At 43.4% G+C, this 20,600-nt stretch overlaps 2 protein-coding genes across 2 annotated transcripts; both read left to right on the forward strand.

Moving 5' to 3' along the window:
• The first annotated feature begins 7,473 nt into the window (after positions 1 to 7,473).
• Positions 7,474 to 12,112, forward strand: LOC118772051 (fibroblast growth factor 4B-like). Its single transcript, XM_036520290.1, has 3 exons — positions 7,474 to 7,823; positions 8,335 to 8,438; positions 11,376 to 12,112. Exons 1-3 carry the CDS (start codon positions 7,484 to 7,486, stop codon positions 11,550 to 11,552), a joined length of 621 nt encoding a protein of 206 aa, XP_036376183.1. The 5' UTR covers positions 7,474 to 7,483; the 3' UTR covers positions 11,553 to 12,112.
• Positions 12,113 to 18,322: 6,210 nt separating this feature from the next.
• On the forward strand, positions 18,323 to 20,600 carry LOC118772198 (fibroblast growth factor 23-like). Its single transcript, XM_036520499.1, has 4 exons — positions 18,323 to 18,357; positions 18,559 to 18,808; positions 19,032 to 19,135; positions 19,314 to 20,600. The coding sequence occupies exons 2-4, from the start codon at positions 18,559 to 18,561 to the stop codon at positions 19,782 to 19,784; spliced, it is 825 nt and encodes a 274-aa protein (XP_036376392.1). The 5' UTR covers positions 18,323 to 18,357; the 3' UTR covers positions 19,785 to 20,600.

Consider the following 20,600-nt stretch of genomic DNA (forward strand, 5'->3'; position numbering starts at 1 on the left):
TGTTTGGTTGTGGAGGGTGTGCATGTGTTGGAGCAGGAGAAAGCACAGCGTCGGGAAGAGCACCGTAGCAGGAATATTCTCCCCCAGGGTATTATGGGAAGTGTGTGTGCACAAGCGTGTTTACATACATATGTGCATATGCGCATGCATGCAAATGTGTGTGTGTGTGAAGGATGTGATTCAGCAGGAGTCTGCTAATTTCACACCACTAACACTTTCCAAACTGAGACTAACTGAGATAATGAACTGCTGAGTCAGGCAGCCGGGAGAGGAAGCCTGCAGATACAGACGGCTGAAATGCGCTGACTCAGCATCTCTGCCTTGGCATGAAGTGATGTCACCCTCCTCAGAAACCCTGGAGATGCACTCCAATCCATACCTATTAGTTGTCTTTTCATAAAATAAAGTCTTTATTGATTATGAACACCTACACATTTCTGCTGCAATGTTTGTCTGGACTATACTGGCCAAATGGGTCTGAGCACAGCTAAATTTCATCACTCTCATTCAACTTTTCATGTCTTTATTCCACCTCAGAGAATCAAAGACAGAAGACCAGCTCAGAGAGAGGCACAGGTCAGAGGCCGAGGCAACAAGCACAGCCAAAAGGCACAGGGGAGACAGAGGCACACATGTTGAATTCATGAATACATGAAGGTGTGCAATGGTTTTAAATGTGCTGTCATATGCTTATTTAAAAAGTGAAGATTTCTGCATCAGCAAACTAATGTCCAATCATAGCTGTGATCCCATGACACATATGATGTGACATATGATGCACACTGAAGTGTTTAAGGACCCACCCTTGTAACCAGAAGGTTGCTGGTTCAGATCCCAGGGGGCTGTCTTGTCATACACTGGCACTTTAACTACTATACAGAATGTACCCAGCAGTGTGCATGCAGAATAAGGATATGAATAGTCTCTTTGTATGCATAAACATACTGTATCATGTAGGATCCACATCCATCACACTGTCTTTAGCGAGGGGCAGGCTGACCTTGTTTCTGCAGGTGGGAAACTGAGGGGGAGGAACAGATACACACAGAGGATCCATCAATGTGTCAGAGCTCTGACTCAACAAAGCATCAAGACTCCCCATCTACGAATCTCTGTATTCAGAGATTCCTCTTATAAATATCTATTTACCTTGCCTATTTACCTGTTACCTTCAAATATTTCATTAGTCACTCCATTCTATTTCTGGAGCACGTTTCTTTAGGTGCAGTGAGGGATTAAAAACTTCCTGAGTCATTGGGGTGGACTGTCATTGCTCTTTGGTACTGTCAGTACTGACATTGAGCAGAGTATAGCAGCACTGAGGACATGCTGAGATGTGGGATAACGTGTTCACTGGTGTTCTTTTAAAGGTGTCTGTAATGGTGTCATTTCTTTACCAGCCAGGGACCTCATGTACACCAGACACTGTTGGTCTGTTGGAAGTGGTCTCTAGCCAGATTTTAGTCTTTTAGCTTTTAGTAAGATTTTTTCATACATCTGTGTAGGTGCTGATTTTTTATAATGAAATAAAAAGAAGACATACACATCTAGCGTTACATCTCCAGTTGGTAGGTAATAAGAGAAGTCCACTCTTTTCCTTATTTCTGTTTGTATGTATGTGTGCGTGTGTGTGTGTATGTGTGTGTGTGTGTGTGTGTGTGTGTGTGTGTGTGTGTGTATGTGTGTGTTTGTGTGTCTGCCTGCCTGCCTGCCTGCCTGCCTGTCTTTCTGCTGGATAATTGAGATGAAGTTTTCCTCAGTGGTACCAACTCTGTCAACAAAAAGTTGTTTTTTCACTACACAACCTGCCAGTGTATCAGGGAGCAGCTCATTCTATTGGTGAGTGGATAAATCTATCAGGGAGTGTTTCAGTCTGCCTGGGAGTGGCTCAGTCTATCAGGGAATGTTTCAGTCTGCCAGGGAGGGGTTCAGTCTATCACAGAATGTTTCAGTCTGCCAGGGGGTTGCTCAATCTATCAGAGAGTGGCTCAGTCTATCATGGAATGTTTCAGTCTGCCTGGGAGTGGCTCAGTCTATCAGGGAGTGTTTCAGTCTGCCCGGGAGTGGCTCAGTCTATCAGGGAGTGTTTCAGTCTGCCCGGGAGTGGCTCAGTCTATCGGGGACTGGCTCAGTCTATCAGGGAGTGTTTCATTCTGCCAGGGAGTGGCCCATAGGTCTACCCTGGGCATCTGATGGGGTTTTTCTTTACTTCCTCCGACTTGCTTTAAAGTGCAGCACAGAGCAGGTGACACAACCAAGCATAAGGTGTGTGCTTCTGCACTGTCATTTCTGAGTCATGGAGGAAAGGAGCCTGCAATGCAGGGCCTTTGCAGTTCTGCAGTGGAAAGTGTTCTAGTGTTTGCATACCGTGGACCTGGCATTCATAAAGTATTTTATCTGAGATTGACAAATGTTACTTTGTTGGATGCCACAATGTAATTACATTTTTCTATGAATCAGCATCATCTTTTAAGTGGCTCTTTGTGAAAAAGACTAATTTGTGCTGAAGGTTAGACAATACACTGGAGTCTGCTGCAATGCAGTGGACTCATTACCAGTTTGTAGAATAAAAAGGTTTAACATTCCACATCCTTCACACTAGATGGCGCTGTTCTCAAGAAAACCAGATTGACTGTTTTAGAAAATCAGTTTCGAAGTTCTGCTGCGGCAACTTTGCACACATATTGAACGTTACCTACAGATTGTGACTCACTTGCATTCTACCATTAACACACAGTATTGTTTTTCATTTTAAAGTAAATATTTCAAGTGATGGTGTCCAATTGAAACAAATCTCCATTATTCTCTGTAAGTAAACTTGTGTTTACTATACATGTTAAGAAATAGTTTAATAGTTCAGTTTGTATTAATTAACTGAAAAGGCTTTATTTAATTTTGTTTTGGGTTATTTAATATACCATATTGTCTCTCCTCACCTCTGATTCCAACAGTTTATTCCTCTACCCACAATAAGGAAATGTCCATTCACACGCCTGGTACTACTGACACCAGTGTGGGCAGGACCTGCCTGCTTGTTGGGTATGCAGAGATGGTACACCTAGGGTATTTGTCTGTTTTCCAGCTTAAAGCAGAGAAACATGCTGCCTTATTAAACCCCTTCACTATAGAGCTGGAACCAGTTTGGCTCACTACACCCCCTTTCCTCTGTAGGGCTGGAACCAGGCTGGCCCATTAACACCCTTTTTCTGCTGCAAATATGGAACTAGGTTTGCTCATGATACCCATTTTACCCATTTAGGTGTAAACCTACAGCCAACTTTGCTCATTACACCCCTTTTTTCTACTGAAATTAATATTAATCATATCAGAGCCATTCCCAGGGCAACTCTGCTATCCCCCGTGCTGGGAGGCCAGATCTGCGGGCCTCCTGAAACATGGCTGATTGACAGGGTGTCAGCAGGGGGGCAGAGCCGATTGGCCGATGCACATCTCCTGTGTTTTGGAATGACGGAATGACTCAGCACTGGGGCCGGCCCAGAGGTCTCCACGGCAGATCTGCAGCAGCGGCAGCAAGGGGCTCCCTCCAGAGGTAGCCTGCTCTCAACCCGCCCAACGCCTGCGTGAGCGTCATTCCCTTACACGCACCCCCAAAACACTACAAGTCGTGTGCTTATATGTTAGCAACTTCAGCAGGGTTTTCTTTAGCTATGCTCGATCACTTCGCTATTGACTGTTCTGTACCAGCTTTCCTCCTGCCCCTCTGACGTGCATTTAATGCATCTTGCCATACTGGCCTTGCCAGTGGCTCTGGATAAGAGTGCCTGATAAATAAATAAATGATAATAAGTAATAAATAATGTGTGTAGAGAGCGCTGTAGAGCTGGGTGGGTCCCTGCAGGTGGGAGGCTGTGGCACTGCCCTCTTTCTGTTCTGCTGTTCGAGTCCATTATGGGCTGCTTTTTGACTAAACCTTTACCCTATACCTCACCTGAATGAAGTCAACAGTTCTTTGAAAATGATGAGGCAGATATAAAGGTGCTTGATACAATATATCCAAACAAATTATTTCACCGTGCATCTGTTTATCTGCCGTAGAAAAACGCTGGGTACAGTTTAAGCATTTTCATCGAGCGACGCCTTTGTGATCGACGGATAAGTGTTCTCACTTTTTCATGTTCAGGTGCGATAATGTTGCAAAATGCTCGACTTTGTGGGAGTCACTGGGTCCAATTATTACACTGCATGGTAAAGGCAAATGTTGGAAAATTAATATTTATAGAAGTGCAGTGTGCCCCCTGGCATCTTCACAATATATAAACATGGATTTATTGTATTGTAAGCATCTCAGGTAACACAAATGTGAGGCTTTTCATATGCAAAGTGCTGGCCAGCTTTGCCACAGCAGTCATATACATAACCAGAATGTGACCTGGTTTAATCAGAGCTGCTGTAACAGAGCCAGATTGCTCACTTTTATGATAATTAATGTTTTAGCCTGCCTTAATATATTCAGTTGTCATTGATTATGCAAACAGCAAGTCATTTCAGCACCTTATTTGAATTTTTTATTTTGAGTTACTGCATTGTGATGATTCCAGGGAGCATACTGTATTTCTGGGAATGTACACAGTCTTATCATATCCAAAGCCACAATTCCCTTAAAAGTCATAGGTAGTTGCACCCAATCAAGCCATTTCCAATCTACCAATGGCAAGATACCTAGCTCTAATATCTAAAATGCATTCTCATTCCATAAGAAGACATTATACATATTACACTTAGCTGATGAATTGGTGTATGTCATACATTATATAGTTAATCTGTCACTTATACAGTCCTTATACTTCCTTATACAGTTTTTGGCATGGGTTTCTCTGCAGGTTTGAGCTAGTGATCACAGAGGAGACAGTTGAGGGCACTACCACTCTATTTCCTTGCTTGGTCTCACACACTATTGGGACATGACCCAATATTACAGGTGAGGTGCTTGCAGCAAAGGGAGTTAGACAGGGATAGCACTGGATTGATGGTTTAGTGACGTCATGCTTCGTCACAAAGTGAGAGGCTTACTGGATGCTTAAGTGGGAATTTTGGATTCACTGGATATGTCACGGTCACAAGAAAGCGGTGCATGGGAATGTTAAAAAAAGACATTGTAAAAATTTCTCTGTTTCTGATTGAAGGTTCGTACATTTGATCTCCTTGTGCAGCAAGCACTCAATCCTGTTGGTTAACCATGAACAAAAATCTAATAATTCCTGCTAACCAAACTTACTTCCTTATAATATACAAAAATATAGATTTAACTGTAATGGGTCAGATGCTACAAGCAATAAATACTATTTATACTGGCTTTCAGGAAAAGTTGATCTACCTCAGTAAAATCTATAAAATGTACCTGTAACTTGAGCGAAAATATGATTCAGAGCAGCTGCCTGCGTACTGTACTGAATGTGGAGTCTCAAACATACAGTCATATATTACTGCTAGACACGGTCTTGGTTCTGATCCAAGGGCAGTCTGTTTTCACATTCTGTGCCCGTCTTTGTATAAATTTACACTTTTAAAGCTGCACTGTGACAGGGATCATTGGCCCCTCTGGATAGCACATAAAAATAAGTGCTGCTGTGAAAGATGTCATATTTACAGGTCCACTGTGCCCTGATAGTTGCTTTTATGTGGCATTCTGTCATATCGGGAAAGAAGTGAGAATTTCTTAGGGCATTTGGGTGGAATATCTGTGTATCAAGCCCTGAGAAACTAAAAAACAATTCATGGACTACACTGCACCTGCCAGAGTTCAGATGCAAACAACTGAAGGGAAATTAACTAGTTAGAGAGGCCAGTAACTGTTTGTAATCGCCACAGAGTATCTGTAGGTTTGTGACTTTCAGCTACTTACTGACTTTTCAAAACAAAAACATACAATAATTTCAGTCTACATTTACACAAATGTTGCATGATCATTTTAATTATTTGCTCAATTTACTTATTTTATTTACTTATGTTTTAGAATAACTTGATCACATGTTGCTGATGCCATGCCTTCCAGCTTTTTTGGTTCATGGTCATTGCCACTTGAAATTCGACAGCATGACATGTCAATCATGTTAATGCATTTTTAAGGCTATGCCTGACCATGCGTCCTCCATATCTCTCCTCTCTCCTCCTCTACTCAACCTTCCTTCTGAAACACCTGACCACCTGTAACGTAACTGTGGCACAAGACTGAGTATATATTGCAATTATTATATTTTGTTTTCGAGCGCATTACTCAATCTACTGCTGAGCTCCTTACCGTGATTCTGACGAAAAGCGTGAGTAAAGTCATCAAGCCGAATAATGTATTTTATAATTGTGAATACTTTAAATCCAGCTATTTTTCGCACCAAAATTGACCTTTCGCGTAGTTCTCCATACTAATTAGAACGAGAGATCGCTATTAATTAATTTTCGTCCCAGAGGTTAACACCAGTTTCACCTCAAGACATTTTGATAGATGCGACGGTTAACATTTTGAATGTAACAGCGCCTCTCCACGAGCTGCTAGCGCACCTGGTGTGACACGCGGACAAACGGGGAAAAGCGCGTAAAGGAAACGCGCTATCCTGTGACGCGCCTGCATTCTTGAGGATGGCATTCTGTGCACGAATAAAATTCCCACGATTCCTCTGGGGGCTAACGGGAGGGGCATCCCAGCTGAAGCTCTTCACATTTCATAGTGAATGGGATATGAGTATTGAGGATGTTTCTGTTTTAATATCAGCACCACCTGAGACTGACATTTGAAAAAAATATGAAAATATATCATGCACAATATGTATCACTGATATCATATCGCAATTATATAAGTGTAAACAAACTGCATAGGGGGTGGTTCAGGATTGCCAGCACTCTCCGGTGATTGCGGGACTGTTTTTACAGCTTCCTTCTAAATAAGGAAGCAGCCCGTCAGGCATATGACCGCCGGCCCAATTTGGGCTCTGCCAAAGTGGCCATCACATCCCATGATCGCACAACGCCATCCAATGAGGCGCCTCTCTCTCTCTCTCTCTCTCCCCCTGTCTCGCGTGTGGAGTGACAGCGTTCGACTGAACTCCCCGCAGAGTTGGCATTGCAGTTCAGCGTTTCCGCTCATGCTGGCTTGCAACTTTTCTCCCCTCACCCTCCCTTCCTACTTTTTTGACGGGGCAGCAGCAGTGAAGTCAGAGTGATGTCATATGTAGATGCGCGTGCCTGGCAAGGTGAAATAGGTTTTTGGTGAGTGGTACTCTCCACGGCCAGCGTTGCCCATCCAGAGGCGTGGAGCTGCGAAACATGGTAATCACCACTACCACCACCTCAAGCTCTGCCGCTCTATCTCCGTCCTCTGCTCCACTGCTCTCGGGCTGTCGTTTCATGCCCGAAACCCTGATCTGCTTTCCAAAAATACGCCTCTGCCACCATGCCGAAGGAAGAAAAACAAGAAGAGTGGTATTTTTAGGGCCATTAATTTTGACCACGTGCCCCGAAGGTAAACCGGATGGCCATTGCGCAAAGGCTCCTCATCAGTATGTCCTACGAGGCCAGCACACGCTGGACGTTGACTGCGATTGTTCTCCTGGGGTTCCTAGTGGCGATTGTGTCATCATATCCGATTCCAAGCAGGACTAATGCAACTTTACTGGAGAAAAGATGGGAGACCCTGTTCTCCCGCTCCATTCTGGGGGTCTCAGGGGAGAAATCGGACCTGAACTGGGAGAGTGACTATTTACTGGGCATTAAGAGAGTGCGGAAGCTTTACTGCAACGTGGGTATCGGCTTTCACCTTCAGATCCTCCCGGACGGCAGGATAAACGGTGTACACAATGAGAACCAGTACAGTGAGTTTCATCCTCAGACGTAATGCAATAGACGGCACATAATATGAACGGTAGCAATTAATTACGACTCCAGCCGCATCCGTATCCTTGTTATTTTGCATGATATTTAATTGGCCGCATAGGCAGCGTTGGATGTCTCCTGAAGCAAAGACAAATCTATTAAAAAACCCCGTATCCATCAGTGCTAAATATCTTCTCAGGCTCAAACATGACATGAATGCTTGGCCGAATTTAGACGCCAACTTATTTTTACACCGGCTCCTTCTGCGGCCCAGAAATGGCCAGTCATACACGTCAGAAACTGCATTTATGAGCGACATTCCTGTGAATAAAACGGAAAAATCCCCGGCGTGGAATATATTCATAACAAAGACTATGCATTCAGTGTATCAACCTGCAAGGTTACACCCTCCGTTGCTTAGTTCATGCCATTGTTTCCCTCAGAGCTATCGCTGTGTCGTGCCCGTCTGATTGGATTTTACTGTGTTTAACTGATGTTTTGTCTAACTAGGTCTAATAGAGATCTCCACGGTAGAGCGGGGAGTGGTTAGCTTGTATGGGGTGAAAAGTGACCGGTTTGTCGCAATGAACAGCAGAGGACGGCTTTACGGAACGGTAGGTGTGCATACTTATTACTCTCTTTTGTTTTTGCCATGCCGTTTCGGGGGAAGGAGCATTAACATCGTGTAATAATTAATCAGGCTTTTGTGTCTTTGTTTGGAATGCATCCATTACCCTCCGTGCGTGTATGAGAGTGCATGAACGCGTGCAATGAAAAACGGAATAAATCAATTCAGTTGCACCTCCGACGTTTGGTTCGTTCAATATGTTTTTTTAAAATATAATATTTGGGGCATACTATTATATACTGTACTATATAACTATATACTGATACAGGCAAATAATATATATATATATATATATATATATATATATATATATATATATATATATATATATATAAATAATCACAATAACTCAGTGCTGATGTCTGATATACATATACAAACCACTCGCTTATAAATATTTAATACTAATAAATTATGAATCATAAGGCGGTATACTGTTGATGGTGGTGATGACAATAGTACAATCTTTTGTCTGCGAGTGTTGCCCAGTTTGCAAAATTAATATGCGACTGTTCTGGAAACATCTTGTCACTGATTAATGAGCAACTATTACCCAGACTTAATTGGTTAGACTACTTTTGGTGTTATCTTGTAAAGACCTTTTCGGGGGATATATACCTTTAAATGAAAGTATATAAGCAATTACGTACACTGTCCTGACTGATGACATGGTTATCTCCGTGAGAGGTCCAAAGAGATTCTTTCTTGTGATAACTGATTCGATTTTGCTGCTGGAACGACGACAGCTCAGTTCTGTTCTATGTTCTCGCTGCCATTATCTATAATTTGCTTTCCAAACAACACACAACTACCGGGGGAATAAAGACAGGCAATAAAACAGCGGGCGCAACCCTCAACAGCAAGTTGACAGTCATTCCCTTAAGATGTAACATTTGCACTCCTACAGACGCCTAGCCAATTCAAGAGTAAAGATGTTTCTAGTACAGATGGATACTTCCCGGGCGATAGCGATTTTGGAGACCTCAGCCTGCCGCTCCACTCATCCTTACTGTGTTGCTCTGGTACCGCAGCGGGTCATCCGAAGTGCGCGCACATACTCTTTTCCCAGGGCCGTGTGACTAATCCCAAACCTGTACTATCTTACAGCAATGACTCTGCCAGCTACCAGAGAATAAAACAAGCCGATGTCTGATGCATCGCAATGTCCCTTACTGATTATTGTGTTAATCGCCAGTTCGGAGAAGTTGAACATGTTCATTTGAAGGTACTAATGAAATTGAAACGGAATTGTCGTTACACCAAGTAGGGTTTATTACATTTTAGTGTTATTCCGTCTCCGCAATTAATGAAAAGCGATTTGTTCGGAGTTCGGAGATTCGTATTTCTGACTTGAGCAATAAAATATTTCTACATTTTAATTAAATTACATTTCAAATAGGCTGCTTCCTAGCTAGGCGTTTAAGGGTAATACTATGGGTAATGTTAGAGATATACACTTACGATTTGATGACAGCTCGCAACACAATCATTTCATTTAGGGAACGTGATCGTTGTGATCTTATGTATACGGCTGATAATTCTTAACTGCTTGGTTGGGAATTATTCATCAAACTGAGCATGCGCTATGGCCGTAGATTTTTTTTTCTGCATTGCCAATTTAAATGTAATTAGCAGACCCGCTGTGAGTGTTGGATTCACGTGACGGACCATTCTGCCAGTGATCCTGTCTGCATTGATTCTACTACTCTGCAGTGGGTGGGTGATGGGGGAATGGTGAGCCAGACGTTTCACCTAACCACATTACTACATTGGGAAAACCCTGACTGCAGAAGCCAAGGCGTTATGTTTTGAGTCTGCAGCATGCCACCACACCTTCAGCTTTGCATCCAGGCTTGTGTTACACGGAACAGAGATGCACAGCCAGGTGACAGAGGATGGGATAGGCCATCCTCTGTGGGGTACAGACCCCCTGCTACTGCCTGGCAGATTGGCACAACAACCAGGACAGTACTCTGCTCACACATGCAGGGAGGAAATCTGTATTGTGGGACAGAAATAGAGGGAGAGAGAGAGAGAGTGTGGCTCCAGTATACCTGTCTCTCATTATGGCACATCTACATGCTGTAGGCTAGCTTGCATCTTTCCTTTCCTTCCTGTGTCGCCCGTGTGCTTATCTCTGCTGAGTCTTAAACCTTGGCCAGGGGACAGGCGGTGGCAGTGCACCCGGAATTAGACCGAATCAGCACTCTGTATTTACAGGATATTCAATTACTGTGTCTGAAAGGAGCTATTCATTCATTTTTTCATCAGTGTATTTAAGGATAAGTGGTGCTACAAAGTAACAGAATGTGATAGTAGACAGTCCTTTGTTTGCAGGGTTTTTTAAATTTGGAGTTTTACACTTTTGGCTTAAGGATTAATGTTAAACCACATTTAGTATCTAATGGGGTGAATGAGAATACATTAGACATGATAAACCGGGTGGAGAGTCTCCAGCAAAAGGGAAAGTCAGTGATGCATGAGTATGTGTGTGTGTGTGTGTGTGTGTGTGGGAAAGAGAGAGAGAGGGAGTATGAGAGAGAGTATGTGCATATGAGTACATGTGTGCATGTGAGTGTATGTGTGTATAAGTACATGTGTGCATGTGAGTGTATGTGTATAAGTACATGTGGGTGTATGTGCATGCGTGTGTGTATTAGTGTGGGAGTATGTGAGAGTGTATGTATATCAGTAAGTGTGTGAGTGTGTGTATGTGTATGTGTTTGTGTGGGAATACATGTGAGTGTATGTGTATATGAGCACATGTATGAGTGCATGTGCATGTGTGTGTTAGTATGGCAGTAAAAGAGAGTGCGTGCGCATGTGTGCGTTAGTGTGTCTTACTCTTTGCCTCTGCGCGGTGCGGTTTCTTCCGCCTTGCTCCCGCAGCGTTTCACTGACCTCGTTTCCTTGGCCGTTTCAGGCAGTCTTCCGCGACGAGTGCAAGTTCAAGGAGACCCTGCTGCCAAACAACTACAACGCCTACGAGTCGTCCGTTTACAGCGGCTTCTACATCGCCCTCAGCAAGCACGGCCGGCTGAAGAGAGGCAACAAGGCCACGCCCGCCATGACCGTCACACACTTCCTCCCGCGAATATAACTCACTCATTTTGCACATGTGGACACTCTCCCAGGTAACATATAGAATATATATACGTATATACACAAACACAAACTGACTGCAAAAAAACACTATATATAATAGTATTTCTGTATATTTGGGCTCACTTTGTATTAGAGTGGTGAACGCCACGCTGCTACTGCTGCTTAATTTGATTAAGATGAGGAGGAACTGGCTCCTTCTCTCTCCCTCATATGGGTGCTTGCCGTGACTGGTAGAAGCCAAGGCTCCTGTCGCTGGTGTGACCGATATCTTCAGCTTTTTATGACTTAAACGGACACTTTTTTTTTTTAATTACCTCAAAAAAAGAGCCGCAACCCCGACCCGCAAATGGACGCATGGAGGTATGCTGAGCAGAATGTCCGCTTACTTTATCCCTGTGTTGAAGCCTTCGGGAAGCTGGAGCGTTTACTGGTTCCTGTCCGTCACCACTGTCATTGCCCTGAGGGGGAAAAGAAGCACCCCTGTAATGAGATGGTGTATTTAGCTTTACCAAACCCCCTTTTTAATGTGCATGTGACCCCCCACCCCCCACTCCCCACCCCACCCCTTCCCACCCAAAGTCAGAAATGGCATTTGTAGACAGGCTACACCCCTCTGGGGTCCAGCCAATAGAAGTCTTCAGTCAGTTTTTATTGTATCTTAATTTATTTTGAAATCATAGAGACACTGAGCTGGATGGAGATCACTGGTGCTGAGCTGGACCTTTAGACCCCCAGGGTGAGCAGACTCACATGGACCTCAGCTACCCCTAATAGCCCATTCCATCCCAGTCTGTCTAAACACGGAGATTTAACTCTGGGGAGGAATTGTTGTATTTTGGCAAATTGTTTCGGGCTTGGAATGATTTTTATTGAAAACTGTGGACAAGGAAGACAAAGAAACCCTAAAAGTTTTTTTAAATAGGATGTAGACATTGCTGTCCACTTGAATGGGCACAGGGGTGTCATACACTTGAGCTATGAGGTATATTTACCTCAAAGACTCCACTAAATCTTCAGCAGAATAGCTTTCTACAAGATAGTATTAAGAGCACTGTAGACTCTCCAGTCTGGATAAGGTTGTCTGGAAAGCAAAAAGTAATAATGACAATAATAATAATTCATCATTACTCGTAATTAATTATATATTATCATAAATATTGAAAAGCAGGGCCTTTATTGGTTGCTTAATTGGTTGACTAGTAATGGCTGAATACCTTTCAGACAAAACAGTCTGTCCTGTAGGTGGCGCTCTGACATCTGTGGTCCTGCAGGTGATACTCTCTCCTATCTATGGTGCAGTGGGGGTGGTTTGGTGGAGGCTGTTACTCACTCGACTGTAGAATACAGGACCTCTGACAGTCGCCCTACAATGTTATTTGCGATGACAGAGCTGACTGTAGACATGGCGAAATTAGAATAGTGCAGAGATGAAAAGGACGTGAATCTGATGAGACAGAGAGGGGGGAGGAGGAGGAGGAGGAGGAGGAGGAGGAGGGAGAGAGAGAGAGAGAGAGAGAGATAGAATGAGAGACAGAGAGAGAGAGAACCAGACTATGACATCTTGGATGAAGGGTAGGAGGAGAGAGCCACGGAGCCATTTTTTTCTTCATCTGAGATGCTCTGAGATGCTTTTTTTTCCCACTGTGCCCTCTGTTTACTTGAATGCACAAAATCACTCTCCTTCCCCAGAAGGGGAAAGGAATGGGCCTATTTGACTTGGAAAACTGCTTGGGGCAGGTGCTGTTTATTCAGCATGAAAGGTATTTGGTGATGGGCAACGTTCCAAATACCTGTGCACTGCCCCCCCCCCACCCCCCACTCCTGCTGAGCTGGTCAGTTGTCACTGTAAAAACCATGGTTTGTGAAAGACCTTGAGATTCCTTCCCTGCTTAATTGAATTTTAGTCCAAGGTCAGCACCCAGCTCTCCACAGCACAGACCTGCTCACCCTCACTCCCCATTCACCCCCACCACCACCTCTTTACTTCCCTTTGATTCTCTCACAATACATCAAATTATTCCTTCACCTACTAAGTATGAGCTGAAAGAACACCACACTGCAGGGATGACTATAGTCTGAGAGAAGCTTTGTGTGTTGAGTTCATTGTAAATGTTTTGTGTTCATGTGTATGTTGCCGCAGGGACACATGTGCCCCTGCTTATCTGAAGCAGACAAATAGAGCGGTGTTAACAGTCAATGCGACACTGCCATCAGTAATCACTTCTTGGTGGTTTTTCCTAAACTGTCCGTCATGCGTTGCTGCCATGAAACTACAGACATAAAAACGCAAAGACTAAAGAGCAGCTCAGCTGCCGTGAGCCCTTTTTTTGGGGAGTATTCCTGCTTCTGTGACTCTTAAAAAGGTCAGTCTGAATCTGGTCAGAGTAGGGTGAAATGGGAGCACTTTCTTGCATCTGTGTTGTAGTGAATATGCTGTGTGCTTGAGGCTGCTTCCGCCCCTGGTGTGTCGAGCGTCTGAATGTATTCATGTGGGACAGCTGCAGGCCTGACGCATTACGAGAGAGGGAGAGAGAGAGAGAGAGAGAAAGAGAGAAAGAGAGAAAGAGAGAAAGAGAGCAATCACTGGAAGACTCTGTGTTGCCAGCTTGCTGTGCTTCTGCAGCAGCCTCTGAAGGCCTCTGTGAGACAAGCTTAAAGCACTTCAAGACTCACCCGGCATTGTCTCACAATGCTGTCTGTACCCACTTGAACTGATGACAGACAGGCACAGCATCTGTCTGGGCCTTTCGGGGTGTGGGCCTTGAACAGACTCAGTAGTGGCATGTAGAACAAGGAGGGTCAGGGGTCAGTGGTCATCACTGATTCTAAAAGAATCAGGAGACTGTGGGAGGGGTCTCCAAAGCACTTGAACGTGGGTGTGTCACATTACACTGTAACTCCAACTGCATCCCAAACTGCCTTTTTCACTCACTTGCTCAAAGCACTTCCCTTCAAAATGGTGCCAAGTCATGTGTTCAAGGGTGTCCCAATCAAGAAAGAGGAACTTTCACTCACACCTTTTCACTTGCTTAGGCTAGGCTGAGTGTACAACCATGTATACTTCCTATTGGTCAGATATCACAGTGTGCATTTGTGTAAGACCTCTCCTGATTTTTTCCAGAGTTCCATTCAACCACAGTGGCATTGAAAAACTCCCTTATACTGTATTGCCAAAATCAGAAGGTGACAGGAGCAATACTTTTGCGTTAAAGTAATGTTTTGCTCCTTCAAAAGATGCTTTTTTCACATCTACAGTTACTTCCTACATACTGGTTTAATGTTACCTCTTTCCAGTCCTTCCAATCCCAAACAGTGCTTGGCATTCACGTAAAATATGAGGGTGGCTGCGTCCCTCAGCCATTTAACGGAGAAAAAGAACAGAAAGGACTCTGACTACCAAGGCACAGCAGTTCCATCACGGGAAGATGGTTCAGCCAGAAATGCTCTGCTGCTGGGGTCAGGCGTGCCTCTTTCTGTCTCAAATGTGAAACGACTGCTAAAAAAAAGAAGAGATAAAGTACAAAACAAAGTAACTGCCGTTTCAAGAATAAAAGCTAAAACGTTACTGCACAGAGGTGTCTTCCCTGTAAACAGTGTGCATGTCAGTGAGGTGGGCCGTGCTCTGCAGTATGCAAAGAGCACCCTGTGACACATTAAAGTGAGGAAAACTGTTCTTTCAGTGTCCTCCGTGTCTGGCCAGAGCAGCGCGGGCACCCTGGAAGAAGGCGGTGGACGCCGTGTTCAGCTTATTTATTTATTTATTTATTTATCATGTATGTGTTCACTCCCACCTGTCTATATGTGCAAACAGGAAAACCTGCGTGTGACAACAAGTGTGTGTGCATGAGTGTATGAGTGTGTGTGGAGGCATGTGTCTGTGGGTGTGATTGTGTGCGTATGCATATCCCGCTTTGTGTGTGTGTGTGTGTGTGTGTGTGTATATATAATACGTGTGTGTGTGTTTGTTTGTCCCTGTTTGTGTGTATGTGTGTTCTCTCAGTATTGTATTCCTGAGCTGAGGGCGTTGTGCTGCACCTGATCCCCTCCTCTTCATTCACATATACCTCACCTTCTGCCTTAGTTCCGATGTGTTACAATGATTGTAAATTAGTAGTAAACAAACTACTCCAATCATTTGTTTCTGAAAACTAATGATGATGATGATAATGATGATGATGCTGATGATGATAATAGTAAGAATACTAATATATATAAAATAAAAAAGTGGTTTTCCTTTATTTTTGTACGTATGTGCTGTGCACAGCAGTCTACTGTATTCCTGAAATAACAATAAAAGTTTGTTTTTTTATGGGTTGTCAAAGTGTTCATTTGTACTTCTGTATTAACCACTGAGTGTTCGCTGCCCGCTGTTGCCAAGTGAAAATACTGTGAAAATCACAGTTGTGTTTCCTCACAAAGCTCTACTGGCATGTCCACAAGCATCAAGATAATCATTATTGTTCAGCACATGCCATTAATGACACACCAATTACAACAATAATACAGCACAGGTCCTTACAATGGGAGCTTAAATTCTGAAGAAATTAATGCTTACTAGGTACCAAGAGACAAAATTTAGGGCTATAGCACACAATAGACAACTGAACTGAATGAAGGTTGTATAATGACATCATGTCGTGTCTGGGTCCTCTGCAGTGGCTCATTTTTGTACGGGAGCGCAGTATTTCAGTGTGACGTCATAACACACATAGTCAATGGAGAGTAAGTCACTGATTTGAATGTATAACAACGAAACACACTTATACTTGCAGTATGCAGACAACAAACAGATAATTACCAGTGCTATTATAAGTGCAAATCAATTTAGCCATGTAGTTAAAGTTTAAACAATTTGATGCAAAATTTGGGAATTAAACAGGTGGATCCACGCATGGAGACTAAAACAGGAACACAATGTATGAATTGGACGTTACTTACCCAAAATGTAGCCCAAAAAAACTTCCAGAAGGGGGCAGGCTCGTCCTACACGGGAGCACTTCCAATTCTGTTCTTGGACTCTCCCCCGAAAATGGCACAATTTATTAAAGGCCTGAACTCATTAGAAACACACTGTCCAGTTGGAATAAAGTGTTTGCATGCATTTATGTCACTGAGAGGGAAATAAATTGCAACCAACCACATGCTTTGAATGCAACGATCTTCAAAACTTCTCACAGGTGAGTAGCACTCTCCAAGGTGTCTCTGGTTTAGGGAGGTCTGTTATACACAGAACACATTTTGGACAAGAAATTGAGATGCGCACACGCACACATGACAGAAAATTTGTACACATTGGATTATGGAATATTACCAGTATTATTTTATCAGTTCACACATGTTACACCAGTACTAGAGATAACAGATGCAGAAATCTGACATGAGTCAGGGTTAATAATTGGTATTTACTGATAAATATTTCTCCTTCAAACCAAGAAGGAAAGTTGCAAGATACGTGCAGTTCCATTGCAACCACTAACGAATACACCGGTCAATAGCAACGATGTCCATGTAACACACTCCAGCAACCGAATCAACGGCAGTTCATTCAGTATTGCAAGATTTGCGTTATGACACCCTCTTCTGGCGTAATTGAGGAAGTGCCTGTGTCGCAACATTGGCTTACAAATAACCTATTACAGAGTTAACTGCCTTTTTCTTATTCAAAGCGCGATGATAAAACGCACGCCCATCCGTAATCACACTTCTTCATAACTACCATATTTTACAATCCAACTCTTTCTAGTCCAAAGTAGAGGACACTGGGGGTTGTCTGTTCGAGAAAATGCCTTGTGAAACGAGGTCTTCATGTCCTTTTCTGCCTCATTTCTTAACGATAGTCGAACCTTCAGACTTGAAATCTAATCTAATGTACTGTAAAATATTTATTAAAATAAAATTTTAATGTGATGGATGAAGTCCATCTTATGTGATGCCGAGTATATTGGGCCAGAGAAATTGAGATTAGATGTGCAGAATTTCGCCAGTCAAGTAATTAATCTTGTGATTTGAACAGTACAATGATTCTGCTGTGCGCCATCTAGTTCGGCTAATAAGGGAATATTAGCATTTCTTTCTTATTTTGTTTCCACGTAAGGTCACGATTACGGCTTAGTTACGAGGCTAAACGTTTTAAGCGAAACTATCAATATATGGGAATGATCTCAAAATTGCAATTTTAATAAATCCACAACGTAAAATATAAAACTAAAATTATGACAATTTAATACGTGTGCCTTAAAATGATTATTTGACGCTTAGAAGATCTCTAAAATGAAACATAATAAACAACTTGCACAATAGCCTATGAAAGAACTGAAATTTAAACATTTATCTGAAAAAATCAGACAAGTAGCCTTCATACCCAAGAATATTTTAGGGTCATAAACATAAAAAGATAAACTGTCACTTGTTTGTTGCGGTTTCAGTGCCACTTGTGTTGTGCTTTGCAATTTTTCATTGTCTAAACTGTTTTTTTTTTCGGTCTTCGTCGTTTGATACAATGCTGCAATGGGGCGGTTTGGTGCACAAACCCGCCTGCTGTCTGCTGCAGGAGTAATGGGCAAAGCATTGCCCGACAGCACGAGCGGAGTGTTTATAAAGTACAGTTGGCCTGCCGAAGAACATAAAAAGACCCCGCGTGGGAAATTGGAAAAAAAAAATGAGGTCACTTGGTGATTGGTGAACGATGATTGCTCAATGGACAACCGCTGTGCGCAAAACACCCCAACTGTCGTCAAAGTAAACAGAAACTTGAGGGAAAGCCTGGTTCTCCATGCTTCGTTCTTTCCACTGGTCCATGGGTATGTATCAACTCGGGCAGGGGGGGCTGAGCAATCACACGCGGTTTAAGATGTGAGCAAGTAGTGACGAGGGTGGCCTTAAATAACCGTTACCAAAACTGCAGACAGCAGATTAGCAGCGGTCTTTGACTGGGCGTAAGCTGCGACCAGTTTTACAGCAGCAAATATAACCTTTGAATTTCTGAAAAATATTTTTTGCAGATGCAAAGTATCATGTGGACAGCCGCATCCAGCCTGAACGCGCGCTCCTCTTTGTTCGCGCTCTGCTTGGCAGCTCTTCAAGGCTTCGGACCAGTGGATCCTTTCCCCAGTCCGTCACCGCTGCTCGGGTCCGACTTTAGGAGTTTAAGAAGATACGTATACCTACAAATATCTTCAGACACCGGAAACTTCTACCTGGAAATCACGTCTAATGGCCAGGTTAAGGAAACACCCAAGCAAAGTTCTTACAGTGAGTCTCCTTTTGTCTTCAAATAAACTGTCCATAATCCAAACCACTAATCATAAGTATGCCATTAATATTCCATAACCTTAGTGCAGTTCGTTTTGAAAAGAATGAAGACAGAATGTTTTGCAACATAATTTCAACAGAAAATCTCTGTTATTTTGAAGTGATAATGCTCTTTGTATTTATGCATTATTAACTTTCCACAATTTTTGTTTTACCCAAAAAGGTATAGTTTTGCTGAAGGCAAAGTTGAAAGACCGCTTGGCCATACTGGGTGTGAGAAGTGACCGTTATCTCTGTCTAGACGCTGAGGGAAATGCTTTTGGCTCTGTAAGTATACCCATGCTAATACTGAATCTGACCACAATTTGCCAAGTTATCCATTCAGTCTGTCTCAGGTATGAGCTACATGAAAATATACAGGGTTGCTAGATTACATAGTACATATATGTATTCCTATAACTATACTCCATAAATGATATGGTCCAACTCCACTGTCTTTCACCAGATTGTCTTCAATGAGGACAGCTGTCTTTTCCACCACAGACTGCTGAAGAACCATCACCACCTGTACCTCCCTGATGGAAGCACCCTGCTGCTGAACATGGAGGCGCCTGTGAAGGCGTGCATGTCCGGGCATGACTTATCCGCCTCCCCCGTCTTCCTGTCGGAGAGGTGCGCCGTCCACAAGAACCGTCAGCGGAGGAGGAGGAGGAGCAAAGAGGTGGACTCATCTGACCCGCTCTGCCTGCACAACCAGCGGGGGAAATGCCTGCCCTCCCAGAAAGACGAGCTCATCCTAGAACCAGAGATGACAGAGCAGAGCCATGCCGTCTCCAAGGAGACCATCACATCCACCTCCGACGACCCCTTTATGGTGGTGCAGCCTCCAGGTAGCCCCGGAAGCCCGCGCAGTGTAGGCGCAGAGAAGGCACTGCCTAAAAAAATGACGGCTTTGGAGGATGGTGGAGGGGATTAGCTCTTCCAGAGCATAGCCAGGAGAGTCTCTCTCCGACATATAGCTACCATAGTTTTATTTATCATCACAGAGACGGAGTCAGTGGCTTCGCTTGACTGACTATGATGGCTGATTCGTGAGGTCACAGCACAAGAGTTCCTGACACACAGCAACGCCAGTCCGGAATACTGTGTTATTTCTTTACAATCAGGAGAGAAAAGAGAGCAGATGCATTACCATTTTAAAAAGTCACATTCGTCCGGGAGAACTGTTTGACCAGGCCGGCTGAAGGTTACATAAGTCCTCCTGATGCACTTTGAAATATTTGCACTGCTGAACAGGACACTGTGGAGTGCTCAGACCTACTCGGTGCGTTTGATCGTCCCTAATGCAGGGATTAAAGTCCTGTCAAACTGGCCTGACGCCTGCTTTTTCACAGAGCTGGATGAGAACGGCCCACTTACAGTGAAAATGTCATGCCAGGCCCAGCTATGCCAGACTGGTTTACTGAAAGCTCTTTCATCTTATGGCGTAAAATCAACCCCATACTGAACTAGGAGGGAGACAATGGAAAGAGTATGTTATACAAACTTGTTGTACAAACAGTAAGACAACTGACATCGTTGATGAATTCTGCATTGTTAAAATCCTGCCCGCCCCGCCCGGGGGAGAAAATGTCAGATTAATGCGAGTCTGTCCTTGCCCTGTCTCTTTTTCAGGTTAAAATTTAAACCGCCTCCATGCTGTTGCAACAATGTCATTTTTGAACTTTCATAAGTTGATGTCCCAAGAAAAAAAAAAGCACCAGTGCACTCTTCATATTTTTCCAAAAGCATA

The sequence above is a fragment of the Megalops cyprinoides genome, chromosome 25 (assembly GCF_013368585.1).
Source record: "Megalops cyprinoides isolate fMegCyp1 chromosome 25, fMegCyp1.pri, whole genome shotgun sequence".
NCBI lineage: Eukaryota > Metazoa > Chordata > Actinopteri > Elopiformes > Megalopidae > Megalops > Megalops cyprinoides.

What these genes read in the sequence shown, in the direction of transcription:
- LOC118772051 (XM_036520290.1), top strand. Translation starts at nt 7,484, where the DNA reads ATGGCCATTGCGCAAAGGCTCCTCATCAGTATGTCCTACGAGGCCAGC. An exon ending in ACACAATGAGAACCAGTACA is followed by an intron (nt 7,824 to 8,334) that starts GTGAGTTTCATC and finishes TTGTCTAACTAG; the next exon opens with GTCTAATAGAGATCTCCACG. An exon ending in GAGGACGGCTTTACGGAACG is followed by an intron (nt 8,439 to 11,375) that starts GTAGGTGTGCAT and finishes TGGCCGTTTCAG; the next exon opens with GCAGTCTTCCGCGACGAGTG.
- LOC118772198 (XM_036520499.1), top strand. Translation starts at nt 18,559, where the DNA reads ATGCAAAGTATCATGTGGACAGCCGCATCCAGCCTGAACGCGCGCTCC. An exon ending in ACCCAAGCAAAGTTCTTACA is followed by an intron (nt 18,809 to 19,031) that starts GTGAGTCTCCTT and finishes TTACCCAAAAAG; the next exon opens with GTATAGTTTTGCTGAAGGCA. An exon ending in AGGGAAATGCTTTTGGCTCT is followed by an intron (nt 19,136 to 19,313) that starts GTAAGTATACCC and finishes GTCTTTCACCAG; the next exon opens with ATTGTCTTCAATGAGGACAG.